Raw genomic sequence first — 24,239 nt, forward strand, 5'->3', positions numbered from 1 at the left:
ATAGGATAAAAATAAAGCATATTAAGAATAACAATGACCTTGGCTGGTGTGGCTCAGTGGATTGAGTGCTGGCCTGCGAACCAGAGAGTAGAGGGTTTGATTCTGGTCGAGACACATGCCTGGGTTGCAGGCCAGGACCACAGTTGGGGGCATGCAGGAAGCAAGCACACACTCGTGTAACTCCCCTTTTCTTTGTCCCTCCCTTCCCCTCTCTCTAAAAATAAATAAATAAATATTTTTAAAAAAAGACTTCCAGTCATGATGGAAGCATATATAGATATGCTTTGCCTCCTCACAGAACCAAAAGAAAGACAACAAATTTAAAAACAAAAAATAAGCAAAACTGCCAGAAAATTGAACTGTATGGAAGTCTGACAATCAAGGAGTTAAAGAAGGTACATTCATCCTGACTGCACCACAACACAGAGACCTAGGTTGCTCCACCCTGGCAAATACTTAAGGCTCCACCCCTTAAAATTTAACAGGTGTGCCAAGACAAAGAAATATGGCCCAAATGAAAAAAACAGATCAAAACTCCAAAATTACAACTAAGCGATGAAGAGATAGCTGGTCTATCAGATGCAGAGGTTAAAACACTGGTAATCAGGATGCTCACAGAAATGGTTGAGTATGGTCGTAAAATAGAGAAAAAACTGAGGGCTATGCAAAGTGAAATAAACAAAAACATACAGGGAATCAACAGTGAAGGGGAGGAAACCTGGACTCCAAACAACGATTTGGAGCAGAGGGAAGAAATAAACATTCAACCAGAACAGAATGAAGACACAAGAATTCAAAAAAATGAGGAGAGGCTTAAGAACTTCCAGGACAGCTTTAAATGTTCCAACATCTGAATCATAGGTGTGCCAGAAGGAGAAGAGGAACAGCAAGAAATTGAAAACTTATTTGCAAAAATGATGGAGAACTTCCTCAATCTGGCAAAGGAAATAGACTTCTAAGAAGTCCAGGAAGCTCAGAGAGTCCCAAAGAAGTTGGACCCAAGGAAGCACACACCAAGGCACATCATAATTACATTATCTGAGATTAAAGATAAGCAGAGAATCTTAAAAGCAGCAGGAGAAAAGGGGACAGTTACCTACAAAGAAGTTCCCATAAGATTGTCAGCTGATTTCTCAAAAGAAACATTATAGGTAAGAAGTGGCTGGAAAGAAGTATTCAAAGTCATGAAAGGAAAGGACCTACATCGAAGATTACTCTATCCAGCCAAGCTACCATTTAGAATGGAAGGGCACATAAAGTGCTTCCCAGATAAGGTCAAGTTAAAGGAGTTCATCATCACCAAGCCCTTATTATATGAAATGCTAAAGGGACTTATCTAAGTAAAAGAAGATACAAAATATTAACAGTAAAATGAAAATAAACTCACAACTATCAACAACTGAAGTATTTGTTCAATGGATGCTTCCATGTCTTAAACAAAAACATGTCCAAAGCAAAAACAAAAACAAACTAAGCAAACAACTAGAACAGGAACAGAATCACAGAAATGGAGATCACGTGGAGGGTTATCAACGGGGAGGGGGAAAAGGTAATTGGGGGAAAGGTACAGGGATAAGAAGCATAAATGGAAGGTACAAAATAGACAGGGGAGGGTAAGAATAGTATAGGGAATGGAGAAACAAAAGAACTTATATGTATGACCCAGGGACATGAACTAAGGGTGGAGGGTTGCTGGTGGAAGGTGGGTGCGAGACTGAGGGGAATAAAAGGGAGAAAACAAATGGGTCCACTGTAATAGCATAATCAATAAAATATACATTAAAAAGAATAACAATGGTCATGATAATTTCTTAATAGATACACAATATTATGACGTGAATTGTGACATCAAGACATACAATGGGGAGGCACATGGACAGTCAGAGGGTAGATTTTTTTAATCCAACTGAAGCTGTTTTCAGGTTAGAATAAACTATTAACAGTATGAGTTCTTTTATGCAAACCACAAGCACAATCCTATATAATAGACATACACAACAGAAAGGAATCAAAGCATACCACTATAGTAAAGGATCAAATCACACACACAAAAATGACTAAGCAAGGAACACAAAAATGGAACAACAAAAGAGGCAGAAAACAATGACAAAGTGGCAATAGTAGGTCCTCAACAAATTGTCCAATCAAGAGTGGACAATTTGACACAGAGTGGTTGAAGAGATAAAAAACTCAAGATATGAAAGCATTTGAGATCTTTCTTCCCGGTCATTGACATCAGTTTCGCTCAAATAAACGCTTAAAAAATTCTCATGGTGTGTGAAAATGGTGAAGGGATCAAGATATACATGTTAGCAGTGACAGAATAGTCACGGGGATGTAAAGTACAGCCTAGGAAATACACTCAATAACATTCTAATACCTATGTACGGTGTCTGATAAATATGCATGGCTAGATTTATCGGGAAGACCATTTAGTAAGTTATAATAATAATGTCTAATCACTGGGGTGTACACATGAAACTAAAATCATAACGTGTGGTAACTTTAATTTGAAAATATTTATTTATAAAGATAAATAAGTTGAGGACAGAACAACTGGAAAAGCCTGCTTAGGTTTGCCTTCGTCTCCCCGGCATCTCCCCTCAACCCCCGCCAAAATCCCACAACACACAATACACGCTGCCTCCAAGAGACTCACGGAATCTTCATGAATGCAAATAAGCTGAAAATACAGAGATATAAGGAATATTTCATGCAAATATAACCAAAGAGAACAGGAGTAGCCAATATTTATCACACAAAACAAACAACCTCAAACACTGTCAAAAGGGGAATAGGCCATCCTAAAATGACAATGAAGTCAATTCATCAGAAGATAATGACTAATTAATATGTATCCCACCACAGTGCACATAAGAATATTAAGCCAACAATATGAGATCTGAAAGTAGAAAATGGAATGCAACAGTACTAGACAAATACTCCTCTTTCAAAAATGGGTAGCTCATCCTGTTCAAAGATTAAGTAATTATTGAAGTTTGACTACACTTTAGACAAAATACAACAAATAAACATAGACAAAATATTTTATCCAGCCGTGGCCAGGTGGCTCAGTTACTTAGATCATTGTCCTGTGCACCAAAAACTTGCAGGTTTGGTTCCTGGTCAAGGCACATACCTAGGTTGCAGGTTCCATCCCCGCTTGGGGTGCAGATGGCAGGCAGATACAGATAAATACTTCTCTCTCACATTGACATATTTCTCCTTCTCATTTTCTCTCTCCCCCTCCTTTCCTTCTTGTCTCTAACAATCAACAAACATTCCTCTGCTGTAGAAATGATCAAGAGGAATATAAAAAATGGGTCTCCTCACTAATCAAGGTGAAATCTATTAGGTTTCCAGCAATACTACTGAGGTCAAATCCTTCCCTAAGAGTTCAGTACAGCAGGTATTGGGGCAGCAGGGAGAGAAGGGGGCAGTGCGAACAAAGCAGCCCTGCCAAGGACAAGACCTACCCAGAAATCTGGAAAACCAAACTGTTCACAGTCCGCATGTGCGGACAGAGCAACCCCTGAGGAATGAAGGGCATGGGGGACATGCAAAGCCCAGTCCAGGTCACTGGAGAGTGTGACGGTATTTTCTTTAAGGTGAGAGCTCATTTACTAAAGTTTGGGGCAATGAGGCAGAGAGAAAGACCCCTGGAGACAGGATCTGGGATGAGTCCAACACCAGCTGCTGCTGTTCATTGCTTCCTGGGTACAAATCTGGCCAGGACCTTTAGAGTTTAGGATAGGAGAAGCAAACTGCAAGCCTGAGGGAAGGGGGGATGGGGCACAGGGGTGCTAAAGAAGAGTTTTACCTAGTGAAGATATAAGAGCAAAGTTCTCCAGCATCACATCAAGGTACAGGCATCTCTGAGCCTCATCAAGGAGGCATTATTCTGCCCAGGAGAAATACACCGCAACATCCTCAAGGGTCACAGCAACCTGTCAGAATGAGTACAAATGAATCTGGAACAGTCTGAGTACGTGCACACTTACTCCATACAAAGCTTACCCATGTCCACCCCATTCAGGGACCTCAGCTCAGAGAAGACAGCAACTCTTGGTGCCAGAGCTGCCTGCTGTCTCATCACAGTCTCATTTAATCACTCTTACCACCTCAGCAGCAGTAGGCAGGACAAGAGGAGGTTGGGGTGTGGGGCAGATAAATGCCATCTAAACTGCCGGCCAGGCCTGTAGGACTCCTTCCCTCCTGCTAAGCAATTCCCCCATGTCTCCCACATCATGCCTCCCAGACACAGCCAAACATGGGCTTATTCTTCACCCTTAAGTCCCCACACCAGGTAGCCAGGACCATGAGCTCACTTTTCCTCCAGCTGTGCACACACTGTGTGATCTCCGCCTGCTTCACATCTTCACACCCAGCTTCACTCCCTCAGCTCTGCCTCCTTTGCTGAAGTGCCCCAAAGAGCCACCACCTTTGCACGTTTCCATCCTGGACTCCTCCCCTGATTTCCAGACTTATGGGTTCAGCTGCTCAATTGATGTCTCCACTCCCTGTCCTTTGAAATGTCTAAGACTATTTATATTAAAGATTTTAATTTATTTTTAAAGAAAGAAGAAGGGAGGGAGAAAGAGAGGGAGAGAAACATTGATCAGTTGTGTCTCAGATGCCCCTAAATGGGCACTTGGCCTACAATCCAGTCATGTGTTCTGACCTGGAATTGAATCAGTGCCCTTTTGGTTTGTGGATAGAAGCCCAACTTACTGAGCCACACCACTTAGGGCAAAATTTCTGACACTCTTAACAACAACAAAAAAAAAAGAAAGAAAAAGAAAATGCTTCTAATATGTTCAAAGAAAATTAACCTACCACCATCTTCCCAAGCTCAGTTGATAGAGCCACCATTTGCTTTAGCTGCTGGGACCCAAACCCCTGGGGCTGTTTTGAATTTCCATTCTCTCTGGCAGCTGCAAAGTCTAAACCGAGGCCTAGCTATTACCTCTAGGGAGGTGACCTTGTGCATGTGGCTGTAAATTGCTCAGCCAGTTTGTTCAGCTATTTGTCTGTTTCCCTATTGTCCTGGCTTACTGGATAGTCCCATAAGGACCCTTCGAATCATGGTACAACCCTTCTGTCTCTCAGAAAAGATGCTTCTCTGCATCAGATTGTTTAATGCAGACATAGGAAGGACCCCAGGTTCCGGGGTCCTTCCAGCTCAGCTACCCCCTGCACGTGTTTACACGCAGGCCCCTCAACCTGTCACACCAGGTGTTACCCACGAGAGCCTCAGTCCCAGATGCCTGAACCTGGGCTGTGGGGCTTGGTGGGGTGAGGGGGGCACGCCCGGGGACTCGCACGCACTTCACCTGGTTTCAGCTCAGGCAGGTATATCGGACCTCATGGGTAGGGCGAGACTGGAGGAGGGGTCCATGAAAAGCAGTTCCTCACCCAGTCCAGTGTGGGTCCCCTAGGCAGAGTCACCTAGCCTCAGACCCATGTTTTGCAGCGAGGACAAGAACTCTTGCCCTCCCTTTCCTGCATCTCTACTATCACCCAGCGTTCAGGAGCCACTGACCAGATGAGATGACTTTTAAGGAAGAAAAACATTCCGGCTCGGAGGAAGACGCAAGTTCAGCCCCTATTCCTTGCACTTAGTGGAAACGCCTTTCCTGAGCTCTCAGTAGCCTAAAGGGGAAGCTGAAGTAGTCCTCCCTCCTTCCCCCTTCCAGGTAATGGACTTCTACAGTCCCAGGCAGGGTCCAGTATTTTCCCCGCTGACACAAGGAGAAAGGGGAGTCCCCACCGCCAGCAGCACAAGGAAATCGAGTCTTTGTCCAAAAGACATATTGAAAATGGCCTTTCCTTCCTTCAATATACTGACTGCACTGCAAGGTAAACGAAATTTAAATTAATGTTTTCTTTACAGATGATTCCTATGTAATAAATGTAGATGTCCTGAGAAAATCAGGTAGAATTCAGACCTGTATCAGCAGTATATAAAACAATAAATGGATTTACATCATGATCATCAACCAATTACTTCAACCAAGTAACTTCAAGGACAGCTGGCACAATAGATGAAAGTCCTGTAACCGTGACACTGGATGAAAAACCTTAGTAATAGTTGCCATGTTGGCTGGCTGTGGGCAGTGAATTTCCAAAGGTGGATCTCAATCCCAAGCCTCCAGTGTCTTGTCTACTTAAGGAGAAAGAACTCACAGCCAAGAGTTCTTTCACAGAGGCTTGAGGAAAAAAAGTTTACTAGAAATACCGTCCTTTTTGGAGAAGGGAATGTGGCTCACCCAACACTGAGTGATGGCTGGAGTAAGGGGTTGGGATACTTATTTGGGTTTGTTTCCAGATAGCACAAGTGTAAGAAAGGTAGTGATATAGAAGGTGAAGACTGCGTCTTGTTACAGAACAGACCCAAGGAGGGGTGAATGATATACTATTACCAAAAGGACTCCCTCTTTCTCTCTGGGGTTCCCCCCACCTACTAGGTTCGCCTTGCCTGCCGCCCAGGAAAGACGTCTCTCAATACCAGAGATTGGTGAAAAGGAAAGGAATTATTTAAAAGTTATACAGACTTAGAGTAATGACTTAACGTCTTCATTAATATACTAAAGTCCTTTAGAAGACCCCTAGACGCACACAGTCCTTCCTTCTCCCTCTGCCAAGTCCGGGGTACCGTACCTCAGGAAAAGAAGTACAAGTCTGTGATTCAGGCTCCTGGCACCACCAGCTGTGTAGCCACCACAGGGTCCCCACTCTGCCAAAGCCTTGGGAGCAAGTGATCCCAACCCCAGGCCAGACAGTGCAGCCCAGGCTACCAGTGCCAGCAAAATAAAGCCACATAATTTCTGGCTTAAAAAACCTTTAGGGGTTGGTGTGGTGGTAGAAACTGTTGGTTTCTCAGGAGAGTACATTTAAAGGGCCCGCACAGACTTAGAACACATACAAGCCCACCCACTCTGGGCATCACCAGCAGGGCAACAACTGAAAGGGTGCCAGCGGCCTACAGGAAGTGGGTGAAGTGACTGGAGACATAGCAAGTGCCAGGGAAGCCTCCAGGAGCCAGGCAGGAGCACTCTCCCCTCCCTGACCCCTCCTCCACACACAGAAGTGGGTTGCCCCACTCTGGCAAGCACCTAAGGTACCGCCCATATTAACTTAACAGGTGCACCAAGAGAGGGCATCAAACCAGCTCTACCTAATACACAGAAACAAACACAGGGAGGATGCCAAATTGAGGAGACAGAGAAATATGGCCCAATTGAAAGAGCAAAACAAAACTGTAGAAAAACAACTAAACAAAACAGAGATAGCCAACCTATGAGATGCAGTTCAAAACACTGGTGGTCAGGATGCTGAGAACTCACTGAGTGTGGCAAAAACATAAGGGAAGAAATGAAAGCTACAGTAAGTGCAATAAAGAAAAAGCCACAAGGAACCAACAGTGAAGGGAAGGAAGCTGGGATTCATATAAACGATTTGGTAGACAGGGAAGAAGAAAACATTCAACCAGAACTGAAGGAAGAAACAATAATTCATAAAACAAGTAGCATGTAAGAAGACTCTGGAACATCTCCAAACAGGCCAACATCTGAATCATAGGGATTCCAGGAGATGAGAGACTAAGAATTACACATAAATGTTTGTCTCAGCTTTATTTTAAATCATCAAAAATTAGAAATAACCCAATGTCCATGAACAAGTGAATAAACAAATGTTGATAAATTCAAAGATTTCCAGAAGATGAGCTACAAACATTTCATAAATGAATCTTCAAGTATTTATGCAACATAAATTAAAGCACAAAAACTTTTACTCTCATCATATAAATCTAGGGAATGCAGTTACCCGCTAAAGGGAAGAGGAAAGCAATGGTCAGTTAGAGAATTGTGAAGGGCAGGGAGAGGGGTTATAAAAGGATGTGAGGTAAATACACAGGGACGGATATGGTCAGTGTTACAATTATGGTGAGGGTTTCAGCTTAATACGTAAGTAAAATTCCATGACATATTCTCATTCATATATAGTTTGCTAATAAAAACATTTCAAAAATGCTTCAATAAAAAAATTACTGCCTGTCCAATGTTTTGGATAATAGATTTGACGATTCTATATTCAATCCACATTCTCATGCCCTCCGGGGTCACTCTTCCCTTAGTTATAGCAAATATGCCAATCAATGAATGGCATTCAACTAAATCAGCAGAAATGCTAGATGGGTCACAAAAGCCTCCCCACTGGACAATAGATACCACTTTTCTTTATCTTTGATTTTTCTGTCTAGACATCAGTGGTCTTCAGGTAAACATATGAGAGGGTACAGACATCCACAAAACTTAATTTTCAATGACAGTGACTTGGACTGCAAAAGACAAACATGCCTGGAGAGCCTCAGATTTGTGTCCACGCTGACTGCAGTCTTTTTCACAGAAATGTTTCTGGACAGGTTTAGAAGCAGCACATTGCGTCTTCGCAAATCTTTCTTCTGCAGGCGATTCTGTACTAATCATGGTTTACCCTAACTCCTTTGGTCATACAACTAAGAGACCATCACTTAACTCATGTAATCATACATGTTATAACACATGGACCTTTGAAAAACTCTTGAAAGCGATTCCCTTCAAAATTCTTGGCATACTCCAAGAACAAGGGAAAAATTCATGCTGCTGTAAGAAGTACTTGAGGTTGCCCTGGCCACTGTGGCTCAGCTGGTTGGAGGTCCTCCCGCAAAGAAAAGGTCAGTGGTTGGTGGTGAGTCATGGCACTTGCCCAGTGCCCAGGTTTTGGGTTCATTTCCTCATTGGGGCAGGTAGGAGAGGCAACCAATCGATGTTTCTGTCTCACATCATTTTCTCTGGCCCTGTCCTTTCCACTCCCTCCAAAACATTAAACATACCCACAGGCGAACAGTTTGTTTTTAAAAGTTCTTTGTCCGGTGTGAACTGTCTGATGACAATGAAGGTCAGAGATTCTGATAAAAGATTTCCCACATTCACTGGACTGATAGGACCTTTCTCCTCTGGGAGCTTTCTGAGAATAGTGAACTATACTGCTAATGAAAAAAGATTTCCCATAGTCACTGTACTTTGAATGCCTTTCTCTAGTGTAAAACCTCTCATGGTAATAGACGCCATGGCTAGTGGTATAAGGTGTTCCACTTTAACTGCATTCCTAAGGCCTTTTTCCATTGTGAACTCTCTGATGACAACGGAATGGGTATTTCCTATTAAAAGATTTCCCACATTCACTGCACTTATAAGGCCTTTCTCCAGTGTGAATCCTCTGATGATAAAGAAGGCTAGAGCTCCAGATAAACGATTTTCCACATTCATTGCACTTATAACGCTTTTCTTCAGTGTGAATTCTCTGATGATAACGAAGGGCAGAATTTACAGTGAAAGATTTCCCACATTCACTGCACTGATAAGGCTTCTCCCCAGTGTGAAGTTTCTGATGACAACGAACGTGCCATTTACTCTTAAAAAACTTTCCACATTCATTGCACTCATAAGGCCTTTCTTCTGTGTGAGCATATTGATGACAGAGAAAGTGCCATTTCCTCTTAAAAGATTTTCCACATTCACTGCATTCATAAGGCCTTTCTCCAGTGTGAAGTCTCTGATGACGATGAAGGCCAGATATTCTGGTAAAGTATTTCCCACATTCATTGCACTGATATGGCTTTTCTCCAGTGTGAATCCTTTGGTGTTGAATGAGGCTCCCCCATTGGCTAAAGGATTTCCCACATTTGTCACACTCATAAGGCTTTTCTCCAGTGTGGACTCTCTGGTGTATAACGAGTTCAGAACTTTGTTTAAAACATTTTCCACATTCGCCACACCTATGAGGCTTTTCTCCTGAGTGAACTAAGCTTTTCCCACATTCACTGCACTCATGTGGCTTTTCCCCTGTGTGAACTTTCTGATAATGAAGCCCAGAGATTTCTAGAGAACATTTTTCACATCCATGGCACACAGAACACTGTCTTCCAGTTTTGACAGCTTGGCCTGGATCAGGTGTACGTTTGCAGCCAATGGTTTTCTTACATTCCTTCCCTGTGTGACGTTTGCTCCTCTGCAAACCCTCCTCAGATGTTCCCATTTCTTTTGGCTTGTCCCTGGTGTAAGTAGCTTGTTGTTGGACATGTCCTGAGCTGGTACAAACATTCTGCCCAACCTCCCCACAAGTGAACAGCTTTTGGGACACATTGAAATCGCAGCCCTTCGCAAGCGAGGCCCTGCCCACACCTTGTATGGAAGCCTTCTCTCTCGTATGCTGCTCCTGTGGATGCTCTGCTCTGAAATAAAATCGTTTTCTACAGGCCCCACATCTCAACAGTTTCTGGCTCTCTTGTGTTCCCTGTTGGTCAACCCAGAGGAAAATGTCTCTCAAGACTGGCCCACATCTCTCACAGGGGTGGCCCTTCTGGGAAGACAAAGCTATCTTGAGATTCTTTGCCTGTGATCCTTGTACAGAAAGGTTCTGTTCAGTGGGAGCCTCCACATCCTCTGCTCCACAGCAGCAACCTGACAAAAAGAAAATACTTTTGAAATGCGTGCTAACCACATAGTAAAGGAATATCATAGCCACAAATATTCATCTGTCACAGCTAGGCATGATCCTATGGAATGGTTTTCAAGACAATGAGTTACACTGAGGAAAGGGCCGTTATATATTGGCTGGCCCCAAAGGTCAGTAAATGGTGGAGACCTCACCAAAAAATATATAAACATAGAATGTGAAACAAAGAAAGGAGGCAGGGCCTACTAGTTTTTCCTTCATAAGGAAAATAGGACCTTTCCTTCTGGTGATGACAGGCTGTGTAGAAGAATTTGTACATTCTGCATGAACCCGTAAAAATCAATTGCAGCCCTGGCTGGTCTAGCAAAGTTGGTCTGGTGTCATCGTGCACAGCGAAATGTTGCAGTTCCATTCCTGCCCAGGACAGATGTTTGGGTTGCAGACCTGGTCCCCAGTTGGGGCACATCCAAAAGGCAACCAACTGATGTTTCCACTACACATTGATGTCTCTCAGTCCCTCCCCCTCTCTCTAAAAATAAACACATATAATCGACAGAGGTAATTTGTGTTCCAAACAAAAATCAGTTTCATCAGAGCATATGATGTTCCAGGTCAATAGAAGAATATGTAAGTGCTGCCCTGACTGGTGTGGGTGAGTGGTTTGGGTGTTGTTCTCCCTCCTGGCCCCTTTCTCTAAAGGCTAATTTAAAAATCTTTAGAAAATTGAAGTTGAAAAAAAGATCTAGTACAGACACACCATGGAATACTACCCAGCCATAAAAAGGAAGATTTTTCCCCTTATGACAGCATGGATGGACCTGGAGAACAATATATTAAGTGAAATAAGCTGCTCAAAGACAAATATCGTATGATTTCAGTCATGTGGATTCTAAGGAACAAAGTGAACCTACAGGCAAAACAGAGACAGACTCACAGATAGAGAACAGGCTGATAGCTCTGGGGCTGGGGTGGTACAGGGGTGGGGAAATTGAGCTGAAGTGGCCACTTGGTTGGAGCATAAACAAAAAGGCTGCAGGGTGGTCTCTGACCCCAGTTGGGGTGGGTGCAAAAGCCAACTGATTAACTGATTGTTGTTTCTCTATCACCTCTCTCTCTCTCTCTCTCAAATCAATAAACATATCCTCAGGTGAGAAATTAAAAAATAATGATAAAAACTGAATTTGTGCACATGAGGCTCTATAGGCATGGATCAAGGATGGAGATAGTAAGGAGAAAAATGGTTGAGATGAAGAGTTTGAATGTTTTTATTTATTTGTTTGTTTATTTATTCATTTTTACAGAGGGGAAGGATGGGAGAAGAGAGAAAAACATCAATGTGTGGTTGCCTCTTGCATGCCCCCTTTTTAGGGAACCAGGCATGTGCCCTACACTGGAAATGGAAATTGCAACCCTTTGGTTCAAAAGTTGGCACTCAATCTACTGAGCCCCACCTGCCAGGGGGAAGGGTTTAGAAAAATGGAAATTATTCATAGTCTGTGAATCCTAGGTTAAATGATAACTGTCGAAACATAATAGTTGGAAAAATGTCATCAATATGCAAGGGCAAGTAGATTAAGCTGTGAGAAAGCAATGGGAAAAAAACACTGTGAAATAAATGGGTTCCTAGTTATGACCTTAACAAATCCATGGCATCAAACCCTCATCAACTGCCATTCACCAAGGCATAACCCTTGCTGCGCCCACTGTCACGGATGGAGTCATGCCCCTCCTGTGATGCACAAATGACTCTTCCCCTTAACTGGCAGTGGAGCGATGCCATGGCATTTGCATAAAGAAATCCTAAGAAAGAAACTGAAGAGATGGATGATAAAACTATGATAAAACAAGACAGCACAAAACAGACTCTAGCAAAAATATCTCTGTGACAGACATCAGCAAAATAGCAGAACAGGACATAGGAGAATTTATCCCCGTTCCATGACCAAGTGCACAGCTATCCACGAACAAAAACAGTCCTGGGCAGGGGGTGGGGGCACGGTGGTAAAAGAGTTTAATTAAAGGCAACCAGGAATGTAAAAAGCAAAAAACAGAAAACTTCTCAGAAAACTGGAAGATGACTGGGTGAGTAAAGCTACATGCAGACTGCGAGGGACAAAAGACACGGCTCGGAATTACCTTTGACAGCCACTGTGCTTGTGGTAGCTTTGAACTTAGTAGCCTTTGGTGAAAAACACTAAGACATTTTGTTATTAGGAACCAGAGGAACGCTGAGAACAATGAAAAAAAATGTGAGAGAAAGAGAATAAATTAGAAAGTTGATTTTAAATAATAACCTGAAGACTGACCCCCCAAATCTGAAAGACATGCAAATAATCAGGTGGTTTCTCAGAGGTAACTGTACAGGTTAATGGGAGTAGGACTTCACCAAGACACATTATCATAAAAGTGTCCAAAATGCAAAGCAAAGAAAATTTTGAAAGCAGAGAGAGAATAGAAACACTTTTCACAGAAAAAACACAGCCATATGCTATGGGTAAAGTTCTGTGAAAAAACCTTAAAGGCTAGAAGAAAATGAAGTGATATATTAAAAACACTAAAAGATAAAAATCTGCAAACCAACAGTATTTATCTAGAAAACCTGTTCTTCAGAAATAAGAAAGACATGCCCAGGCAAGCAAAGCTGAGAAAGTTCATTGCCACTTAGCCTGACTCAGTAGAAATCCCAAAGGAGAAACATCTGGACAAGAAGGCTGCACAGGCAGACATGGATCGCCACTTCATACAACCACATCAAAATTACCACTAAAAGATACGACAACCATCACTCAGAATGGTCAAAAATTGGGTTGAAAGGAAGTCTGACAACTACGGAATTAAAGAAACCGCATCCATGAAGACTGGTAGGAGAGGTGTAGACACAGAAAGGGCTGGTCCCACACCCATGTGTGATAGATAAAATTCAGGAGGGATATCTCAGGGACAAGGAGTCCCGGCCCCACACCAGGACCCCAGCGCAGGGTTCCAGTGTCAGGAAGGTTAAGTCCCCACAACTTCTGGCTGTAAAATCCAGCGGGAATTGAGACAGTGGAGAAAATGCTGGAGCTCCAAGCAGGTCCTCTTACAGAACCTACACACGGACCCACCTACTCAGCCGCAGTCCCTCTGAGCTCCAGCACCAGGGTAGCAGCTTAAAAGGCACCAATGGTATACTGGGAGAAACTGAGGTGTCTGACATTAAGGTGAGCAGATGCCACTGTTCCTTTGCTAAACCCTCCTGCCACAAAGCCAGCAAGCTCGTGCTGTATCTAAGACTCCGTCAACCTGGCTAACACTGCCTGACCTGACTTGGAGATTCCCAGAGACTCTGCCCCATCCAACTTATGGGCTCACCCAAGCAACTTTACCATATGAATGGTTGGTCTTGGCACATGCTTCACAACTTCCTAAATCCTCTCAAACAAGCAAGAGCTGGTATCAGTGAGCCCCGGGTTCGGAAATAGAACCAGCCAGCCTAGATTCACATCCTGGCGTCACCTGGGAATCTCCAAGCCCAACACAAGTAGCAGCCATCTCATATTGCTTTATAGCTCAGGCAGCATGACCTTGAACAAAAAACAGGGGGGGCTGAGTTTGACCTGCACCACCTGGGAAACGCCAGGGACAGATCACCCAGTGGACAGCTTCAGGCCATGTCAGAGCACCACCACCCTCCCCGGCACGGCTGATTCTCCATGTAGGACAGATATTGGTGGTCAGTGGTCACAGACAATCCTTGCAGCTGACTGATTTAGGTAAATACCTCCCATTGATCTGCTAACAGCAACCAAGGTTCAGCTACAAAAGGAGGTTGTACTCAGCCCACAGAGAGGGTACACGTTGAGTATCCAGCTTGGGTGATAGGGGACGCTGGGCCATTGGACCCTACAGGACACCTCCTACATTAGACCATACTACCAAGACACAGAGTCAAAGCAGCTCTACCTAATATATAGAAACAAATACATGGAGGCTGCCAAAACAAGGAGACAAAGAAACATGGCCCGAAATTCAGGGATGTCCAAACAGTGGCCTGTGGGCTGCATGTTGCCCAACACAAAATCTGTTATATCTCTGACCTTTTTTTTGGCTCATCTGTTTTCATTAGTGTTTGTATTTAATGTGTGGCCCAAGACAACTCTTCTTCCAGTGTAGCCCAGAGACGCCAAACACTTGGACACCCTTGGGCTCTAAATGAAAAAATAGATCAAAACTCCAGAAAAAGAACTAAATGAAATGAAGATAATCTATCAGATGCAGAGTTCAAAACACTGGTTATATAAAAAAACAAAAAAAACCCCACTGGTTATAAGGATACTCAAGGAACTTAGTGAGGATCTCAACAGCATAAAAAAGATCCAGTCAGTAACGAAGGATACACTAATAAAGAACAATTTATAGGGAAACCATAATAGAATGGATGAAGCCCAGAATCAAATCAATGATATGGAACATAAGGGAGCAAAAACAGCCAATCAGAGAAAACGAAGAAAAAAGAATCCAAGAAAGAAAAGAAGACAGTATAAGCAGCCGCTGGCACAACTTCAAGAGGTCCAACATTCTCATCACAGGGGTGCCCAAAAGAGAAGAGAGAGAGCTAGAAACTGGAAATCTATTTGAAAAAATAATGAAAGAAAAATCCCCAAATTTGGTGAAGGAAATAGATATGCAAGTCCAGGATGCAGAGACAGTCCCAAACAAGATGGATATAAAGAGGCCCACTCCAGGACACATCATAATGAAAATGCCAAAGGTTAAAGATAAAGAGAGAAGTTAAAAGCACCAAAAGAAATGTGGTTACTTACCTACAGGGGAGTTCCCATAAGACTGCCAGCTGATTTCTCAGAAGAAACTTAGCTGGCTGGAAGGGACTGGCACGACATAGTCAAAGTCATGAAAAGCAGGGACCTACAGCCAAGATCACTCTACCCAGCAAAGATATCAAAGGGCAGATAAACAGCTTCTCAGAGAAGAAAAAAACTAAAGGAGTTCATCATCACCAAACCATTATTATATGAGATATTAAAGGGACTTATTTAAGAAAAAGGAGATCAAAACTATAAACAATAAAATGGCAAAAATACTTATCTAACAAAAATTGAATTTAAAAAACTAAGCAAACAAAAAGACTAGAGACAGAATCATGGATACAAAGAGCTTTTAGATGGTTACCAGAAGGCGGGGGGGGGGGGGGGGGGGGGGGGGTGTGTACTGGGGGAAGGACAATGGGTAAAGAGGTGAGGGAATTAAAAAGTACAAATAGGTAGTTACAGATAGCCATGGGGATGTAAAGTACAGTATAGGAAAGAAGTAGCTAAAGAACTTATATGCATGACCCAAGGACATGAACAATGGTTGGGGAATTGCCTGAGGGAGTGTGGGGTGCTGAGTGGAGGGGGACAAAAAGGGAAAAACTGGGACAACTGTAATAGCATTAACAATAAACTGTAATTTAAAAAACACCCTCATTAATCCCAAAGGAAGTTCTTCATCTCGAAATGAAAGAATACTTAACAGAAACATGAATATATAAAAAAAAGCAACTAAATCTGAGAATGGAATTAAATTCACAACATAGCAAGACTGCATTGGTGCAATGTACATTACTTAAAACACTATCATAAAGGTTAAAATTTAAAAGGAGTAAAAACAACACAGCTAACATTGTGAACCTTAACAGATAGACAATATAAAGATGTGAATTGTGACATCAAAAACATACAAAGGGGTGGTGTGGTGAAGAGTCAAAGGGTAGAATTTTTGTATGCAATTGAAGCTGCCATCAAGAGAAAATACAGTGTTGAGTGTATTAGTTCTTTTAGCTAAGTTTCTCAGAAACCACAAGCAAATGCCTATGTAATAGATACACAAAAAAGAAAGGAGTTTAAGCACACCACTATAAAAAATGATGAAATCACAAAGGATCACAGTGAGACAAAAAGACAAAGAAACTACAAAAGTGCCAGAAACCAATAAAAAATGGCTAATAGTTTCTTCAACAAACTCTCCAATCAAAAGACATAGAGTGACTGAAAAGATTAAAAAAAAAAAAAAACAATATATGCTGCCTGCAAGAGACTCCCTAAACCTTTATGGACAGAAATAGCCTGAAAGAAAAACAAGGCAAACATATTTCTTGGAAATAAAACCAGAAGAGGACAGGAGCAGCTAAAATTTTCTCGGACAAAATAGACAACCTCATACACTGACACAAAAGGTAAAGGTCATCACAGAATGGTAAGTGGTCAATTCATCAAAAAGACAACAATTTGCCCTGGCTGGTGTGGCTCAGCGTACGGAGTGCCGTGTGCAAACCAAAGGATTTCCAGGTCCACTCCCAGTCAGGGCACATGCCTAGGTTGTGGGCCAGGTCCCCAGCAGGGGGCCCATAAGAGGTAACCACCCATTGATGTTTATCTCCCTCTCTTTCTCCCTACCTTTTCTTTTCTCTAAAAGTAAATAAATAAAATCTTAAAAAAGAAAAAAGAAAAAAGAGGACAGCCTTGGCTGGTGTAGCTCAGTGCACTGAGCCTGGGCTGAGAACCAAAGGGTCGCCAGTTCAGTTCCCAGCCAGGGCACATGCCTGGGTGATGGGCCAGGTCCCCAATGGGGGCCACGTGAAAGGTAACCACACACTGATGTTTCTCTCCCTCTCTTTCTCCCTCCCTTCCACTCTCTGTAAAAATAATTAAATAAAATTAAAAATGATAAAATGAACCACACTGAAAAAAAAAAGAGGACAACAATTTTAAGTATTAAGCATCCAATAACATATGTTAAGATTATTAAGGAAAGAGCCCCTGTGGGTTGGCGTGGCTCACTAGATTGAGTGCCAGCCTGCAGAGCAAGGTGTCCTGGTTGATTTTCAGGGCACGTGCTTGTGTTGCAGGCCACATCCCCAGTTGGGGGCGCACAAGAGGCAACCACACCTTGATGTTTCCCTCCATCTCTTTCTCACTCCCTTCCCCTCTAAAAATAAATAAATAGAATCTTTAAAAAAATTATTAAGGAAATAATATCAGACCTGAAGGTAAAAAACGAAACCCAGTATTAGTCCAACATCATTAGGGAACTGTAACATCCCCCTTCAACTATAACTAGATCATCCCATCTGAAAGCAGTAAGGGATCACTGAAGTTTGACTATACTTTACAATATAATAAATATTTACAGAACATTCCATCCAAATACAACAGAGGATGTATTCTAGTCAAAGGCACAAGAAACAATCTCTATGTAGGTCATATGTTAGGTCAAGAAACAAGTATTGAACTTTCAGTAGAAATACATCATGTGTCTTGTCTGGTTGAAATGGTATAAAACTAGAAATTAATGTTAGCGTTAAGAACGATGGAGTATTTACAATGATGATGAAATTAAACACAACACTCCTGAACAAAGAGAGGGTCAGAGAAAAAAATGCAGTAACTCAAAAAATATCTAGGGGCAAAGGAAGTGAAACACAAATACCAAAGCTTATGTATGTGCAGCAGAAAATACATTCTAACACCAAATTTTGTAGCGATAAATGCCACCTTGAGATAAAAGATCTCCAATCAACCACCTAAACTTGCACCTCAAGAACTTAGAAAAACAAGAAGAAACTAAACCCAAAGTTAGCAAAGAAAATAAAGAGCTCCTTTTTGGGACAGTACACCTGGCACTAAGAACCACAAAGCAACATTAGGAGACATTGCCGATGACATGGCCCAACATACAGAAAATTATCAACATTTTACTGCAAACTTCTGAAATTAATAAATTCAATAAAGATACGGGATACAGAATGAACATCAGTTCGGTATTTATGCACAGACAATAAAATCTTTGAATGGGTTATTAAGAAAGTAAACAAATTTACAACAGCATCAAAAGCAAGAAAAGACGCAGGAATCAATTCAACCATTCGGGTGAAAAGTCTGCACACTGAACCCTACTGGACATTGATCAAAGAGGTGGAAGAAAACACAGATAAATGAAAAGACATCTTGTGTTCTTGGATTTCAAGATTTAATATTGTTAAAATGTTATACTCCCCAAGGCAATCTACAGATTAAATGCAATTTTGATCACAATTCCAATGGTATTTTAAACAAAGTTCTTAAAAAAAGAATCCTGAAATGTAGGAAACCTCAAAAGACCTCGAATAGCAAAAGCAATCTAGAGCAAGAACAATAATCTAGAGGCATCACACTTCCCGACTTCAAGGTATTACAAAGCCCAAGCCACCAAACAGTGTGTTATTGTCATAAACACAGGCCAAGAGGACAGGAATAGAGAACGCAAAAATAAACCCAGGCACAAATTTCCATTCAAGTTTGACAAAAACTGAAAGACACATATGATAGAAAACATAGTTTCTTCAATGAATGATGCTGGGATAACTGGGCACTCACATGTAAAACAACAAAACTGGACACCACTGATAAAAGTTAGTTCCCAAATGATTAAAAAATTAATCAGTCCAAAACCTTTAAAACTCCTTCAAGACACCCTGGCTGGTGTGCCTCAGGGGACTGAGTGCCCCATCTGGGAACATGAGGGTCGTCGGTTAGATTCCTGGTCAGGGCTCATGCCTGGGTTGGGAGTCGGGCCCCTGGTGTAGGGCACATGGGAGGCAACCAAACATTATTTTTCTCTCCCTGCCTTCCCCTCTCTCTAAAAGGAAAAAAATTAAAATCTTGAAAAAAAAAAAACTCATTCAAGACAACCTAGACAAAAAGCTTTGGACATTTGTATTGGCCATAATTTACTGGATATGTCATTACCCTCCAGGCAAAAATACACAATCTGAACTACAACAAACTAATTACCTTCTGCACAGTACGACAGCAATTAACAAAATGAAAAGTGCCACGTCCTCTTCCAACCGTGTTGTCTGACAAGGTGCGGATGTGGAAAGAAGGAATTCAAGGAATCCATCTTCCTGGAGGAGAACATGGCATACAAAGGGGGGGCGGTAATTTTCCTGGGATTGCTCTTAGTAACTTCCTTGCTGATATTATTCATGGTCTTACTTTGAACCTTGATTCCCATTAGAACAGGCCATGAGGGGAAAGAGGCTCGAAGTGAGTCGATGATTAACCTCGAGGGAAATTCTGACGGGACAACTAGTTCTCCCCAGACTACTGAATCATGCCCAAATTGTTTAAACAATGTGTTTATAAACCTGAGTAAGAAACTATCCCCGACTGTTCCCATAAAAGAACTCTCTGAACTATCCAAACAGAAATAGAGTAAGATATGAGAAAGTCAAGAATGGCCTGTACCCTACAAAATCTAATAAAACTGTCTATCACCTTTTAGGTCAATAGGTTTACTGTGGTTGGATTTCCTGTCTATCCCTCCTCACATGTTTGTTTTGGTAATCAAAAGGTGGTGGGATTCTTAGACACCTGTATTTCAGGTTCATTGATTCTCATAATTCCAAAAAAGTTGTACAAAATAATTTCTTCACCAGAGAACAAAATCCCCTCTAATGAAATAGTCCCTGAATGTCTAAAAGTTGGTGGAGAACAGCCCCTCCTTTACCTTGAATAGAAAAATATAGCAATTAGAATTAGACAGGCAAAGAAATAAGAGAAGCTGGTTAGCTATTACAAACTAAGCATGGAGAAACAATTACCAGGGAGTCAGAGTCCATAGTACTTAGAAAAACATTTTAGACAGAAAAGATAGCTAAGTTAGACATCACAAAGGCCTTATAATAAATTTCCTATAACCTCTACTCAATCTAGCATATCCTTTTGCCCCATGACAAATTCTGAGAACTTTAATAAACAATAAGACATTCAAACTCTATACATATAGCTATTTTTAATTGTCTGATTTAAAAGGTCACTAGACTAGCGTGACCTGATATCCGGGTAAATTTTTCTGTTTCGCCTAACTGCAAATGTTAATCACTGCCTAAAATGAAAATATAAAAACCTGTTTGTACTTGCAATAAACGGAACTGAGCTTTACCGTTCTCTGAGTCGTGTTGTCGTCTGTCTCCCATCACCGATGCCTTACCCACCTTTCAGGAACCCCTGGACCCAGCTGCGGCCAGACCGTGGCAGAAAAGCATATTTACCGGATGGGAAAAAATACTTGGAAACCACGTAAAGGTATTTCCTGGAAATATTATAGGTTCTGCCCTGGCTGGTGTGACTCAGTGGATTGAGGGTCGGCCTGTGAATCAAGGGGTTGCCAGTTCGATTCCCAGTCTGGGGTGCATGCCTGGATTGTGAGCCAGGTCCCCAGTGCGGGGCACACAAGTGGCAACCACCTACTGCTATCTCCCTCTCTTCTCTCTGCATTCCCTTCTCCGAAAATAAATAAATAAAAGCTTTATAAAAAAGAAGGAAATATTTTCAGTTCAGTTGAACAAAAAGCAGAAAAAAAGATACAAAAATGTTTTGATTTCTCAATGAATAAAATTGTTATGTTTACATCAGACTGCAATCTATTAACACAATAGCTTTGTATAAAAAATACTACATAACTTAATTAAAATATTTCAATGCTGAAAATTGCTAACCAGCATGTCACCTTCCTAAAATGGCAGCAGACTTGCTGATTGAAATATTTAATTTGTAAAAAAAACTCAGTATCTGTGAAGTAGAATAAAGCAAAGTGCAAAACAAACATGTTCCTGAACCACCTAAGAAACTGATTGATAAAATATACAAAGTTAGCCTATCCTGGCCTAGTGGCTCAGTTGCTTAGAGCGAGGTTCTGATACCCCAAGCTTGAGGGTCAATCACTGATCAGAACACACACAAGAATCAATCAGTAAATGCAATCAGTAGAGGGTTCTGTATTGGGGCTGTATTGGTTCTGTATTGGTTCAGTATTGGGGCTGCAGCGAGATTAAGTGGAGTAACAATCAATGTTTTTCTCTGTCTCTCTAAAAATCAATACATAAAGATGAAAAGAAAAAGACTAATCACTAGCCCAAAAATATGGTTAAAAGCAAGACTAATGGTATAGACATTTTCCAAAAATTTATGTAAAATTGACAAAGAGAAAGATAAAAAATGCTTTTCCTCACTAATGAAGGTGGAATCCCTTAGGCTCCTGGCAATACTACTCACCTCAAATCCTTCCCTATGAGGGTTTTGTAAAGCAGGAATTGGGGCTGTAGGGAGAGTCCAGGGCACTACAAGCAGACCAGCCCTGCCAAGTGCAGGATCTTCCCAGAACACAGGCTAAACAAGCAGTGCTGACAGCCCACATGTGAGGACAGAGCCCACCCTAGGGAAGAGAGGGCAAGGGGAAATGCAAACCCCAGTCAAGGTCACGGGAAGAGGTTGAGGGTCTTACCCAGGGAAGATATAAGAGCAAAGTTCTCCAGCATCACATCGAGGTACAGGCGTCTCTGAGTCTCATCAAGGAGCTGCCATTCTGTCCTGGAGAAATACACGGCAACATCCTCCAAGGTCACCCTATCCTGTCAGAATGAATGCAAATGAATCTGGAACAGTCTGTCTTCTGGACTCTGCAATCCTACCCTTCCCCATGGCCAAACCGCTCCAGAGGCCCCAGTTCAGAGAAGACACCAGTCCTTGGCCCCAGTGCTGCCTTCTGTCTCAGCAGTCTCATTAACCAGGCTCACCACCCTCAGCAAAGCAGCAGGGATGGGATGTGCCACAGATAAATAGGAGTAAAGCTCAGGGCCCCCTCCATCCCGCCAAGCAATTTGACTGAGTCCCATATCATGCCTCCAAGACACAGACGAACGTAGGCTTATGCTTCACCCTTAAATCCCCACAGCAGGTACCCAGGACCATGAGCTCACACATCCTCCAGCTGTGCACACCACACTGTGTGATCTCTACCTCCTTCACATCCAGGCTCACTCCCTCAGCTCTGCCACCTCCTGCTCCACACCACAGGCATGTCTCAGAAATCACCCATGAACTTAGCATATGGCTTCCAGAGAGTCTCAGAGATTTCAGAACGATCCAGTACAACTGAGACAGGACAGGAAGAAGTCAGGGAATCCCTGGCTGGTGTGGCTCAGTGGATTGAGCACCTGCGTGCAAACCAAAGGGTGGCTGGTTGGATTCACAGTCTAAGTCACATGCCTGGGTTGCAGGCCAGGTCCCCAGGAGGGGGCGCCCCAGAGGCAACCACGCAGTGGTGTTTCTCTCCCTTTCTTGTTCCTTCTCTTTCCCTCTCTCTAAAAGCGAAACACTGAAAGGCAGGAAGCTCCTGTGGCCATCACAGAAGTGGAAATTACAAGGCCCTGCCCCACCCCGAGGGCCGACCCAGTTTCCCACCAGGAAGCTTGAAGACAAAGCCCCTACCTACCCTGGGAAACGCACAAAATACCAAGAACTCACTCCTCTCTCTCCAGTTGTTGGCCCGAGTCCACTCGGAGGCACACGTTTTGCTTTCTTCAGAGGCGACCACACGGGCCTCTTCCTTTTTTTCTGCCTGAGTAAAACTTGCTTCAGTCTCGCACTGATTTCTTATTCAAAGTGACCCCAGGCCAGTCAAGGACCAGAAGGTTGTCTGACAAACCCAAGTGTTAGGAAGGTGCCAGGGCAGGGGCGGCCCGGGTGTGTTAGAGGTTCAGGAAGAAAACCGCCGTCAGCCCCTCAGCCTGTCCCACTCCCTGCTGGTCACACCAGGTGTCACCCACGAGCGTCTCAGGACCCACCACCCCGCGGCCCGGGCGGTGCCCAGGTACGCGCACTCACCTCCGCCTGGCGCCCCGGCGCGGCCGCCGCCATCCGACCGTGCGCGCGGAGCGGCGGCTCCAGCAGGCTGCCCTGGGCGTCGGGGCTCCCGGCCCGGCCCCGGCCCCGCTCACCAGAGCCTCGCCGCGGGGCCTCGTGCCTGCTGCAGCGACCACTGCGCTCACGTCTTTTCTTTTTCATATCGCGACCGCCAGATGCCCACCGCGTATCGAGGAAACAAGGGAAGAGGAAATGCCCGCCGCCTGAAGGCGCGGAAGTCCTGCCCCGCAGTGGCGCCCACACGGAAATGCGTCTTCGAGGCTTTTGGGGTCCGAATGGCAGTGTTCTGCGCCTGCCTTCTGGGGACTGTAGTTCTCCCACTCCGAAGCCGGCACCATCAGGGTCCTCAGCGGACTCCAGCAGTGGATTTGCGGACACCCCCCCCCCACCCCAACGAGCATGCAGAGTGCAAGGTGCGCTCTGTCGCGCCTCAGTGAACATCATTTCTTCATGTCTTGGGCGAGGTAGTCTGTGTTGTGCTTGCACGGTTTTTTCTGTTTGTTTCTTTGTTTTGTGTTTAGCTGTAGGTTTTGCCTATCTTTCTTCAGCACCTGCCACTTCTGACCTCCAGGCATCCTGTCTCTTCTTGAGTCACGCCATGTGGCATATGTCTTCTTCATGAGCTGTGTCCACTCTCTTCTGGGATACAGTGATACAGAGAGTCTGGTCCAAACTCTTTGACAAGGGGCACAACTCTGACTTTGACCTCTTGACCTTGAGTGAGAGGGCCGCTGAGCACGTCAGGGTGAAGGTAATTTCTTCAGTTTGCCCAGTAACCTGGCCGTGTGTGCCGTTAAGGGGCACCTTTGAGATCGTGGCCACTTGATTTGGAGATTCAGATTCGCAGAAAATAAAGGTCAAGGGTGAATATTTAAGCGCTTTATTAAGCGGGAACAAAGAGAAAAGCAAGAATAGAGCATACATCACCAGACGGGAAATCACCTACGCGGAACAGACACCAGGGAAGCCCCAGAGGCAGCAATGGTCAGGGTTCATGTGGGAAAGCGTCCTTCT

At 43.3% G+C, this 24,239-nt stretch overlaps 1 protein-coding gene across 1 annotated transcript; it reads right to left on the reverse strand.

Moving 5' to 3' along the window:
* Nucleotides 1–7,617: 7,617 nt before the first annotated feature.
* Nucleotides 7,618–23,931, reverse strand: LOC112313614 (zinc finger protein 154). The gene is made up of 3 exons (XM_053915650.2): nucleotides 23,187–23,931; nucleotides 21,805–21,931; nucleotides 7,618–10,505 (listed from the first exon to the last, which is right to left on the reverse strand). The coding sequence occupies exons 1-3, from the start codon at nucleotides 23,667–23,669 to the stop codon at nucleotides 9,151–9,153; spliced, it is 1,965 nt and encodes a 654-aa protein (XP_053771625.1). The 5' UTR covers nucleotides 23,670–23,931; the 3' UTR covers nucleotides 7,618–9,150.
* Nucleotides 23,932–24,239: the final 308 nt, after the last annotated feature.

This window comes from Desmodus rotundus, chromosome 12 (genome assembly GCF_022682495.2).
Source record: "Desmodus rotundus isolate HL8 chromosome 12, HLdesRot8A.1, whole genome shotgun sequence".
Lineage (NCBI taxonomy): Eukaryota > Metazoa > Chordata > Mammalia > Chiroptera > Phyllostomidae > Desmodus > Desmodus rotundus.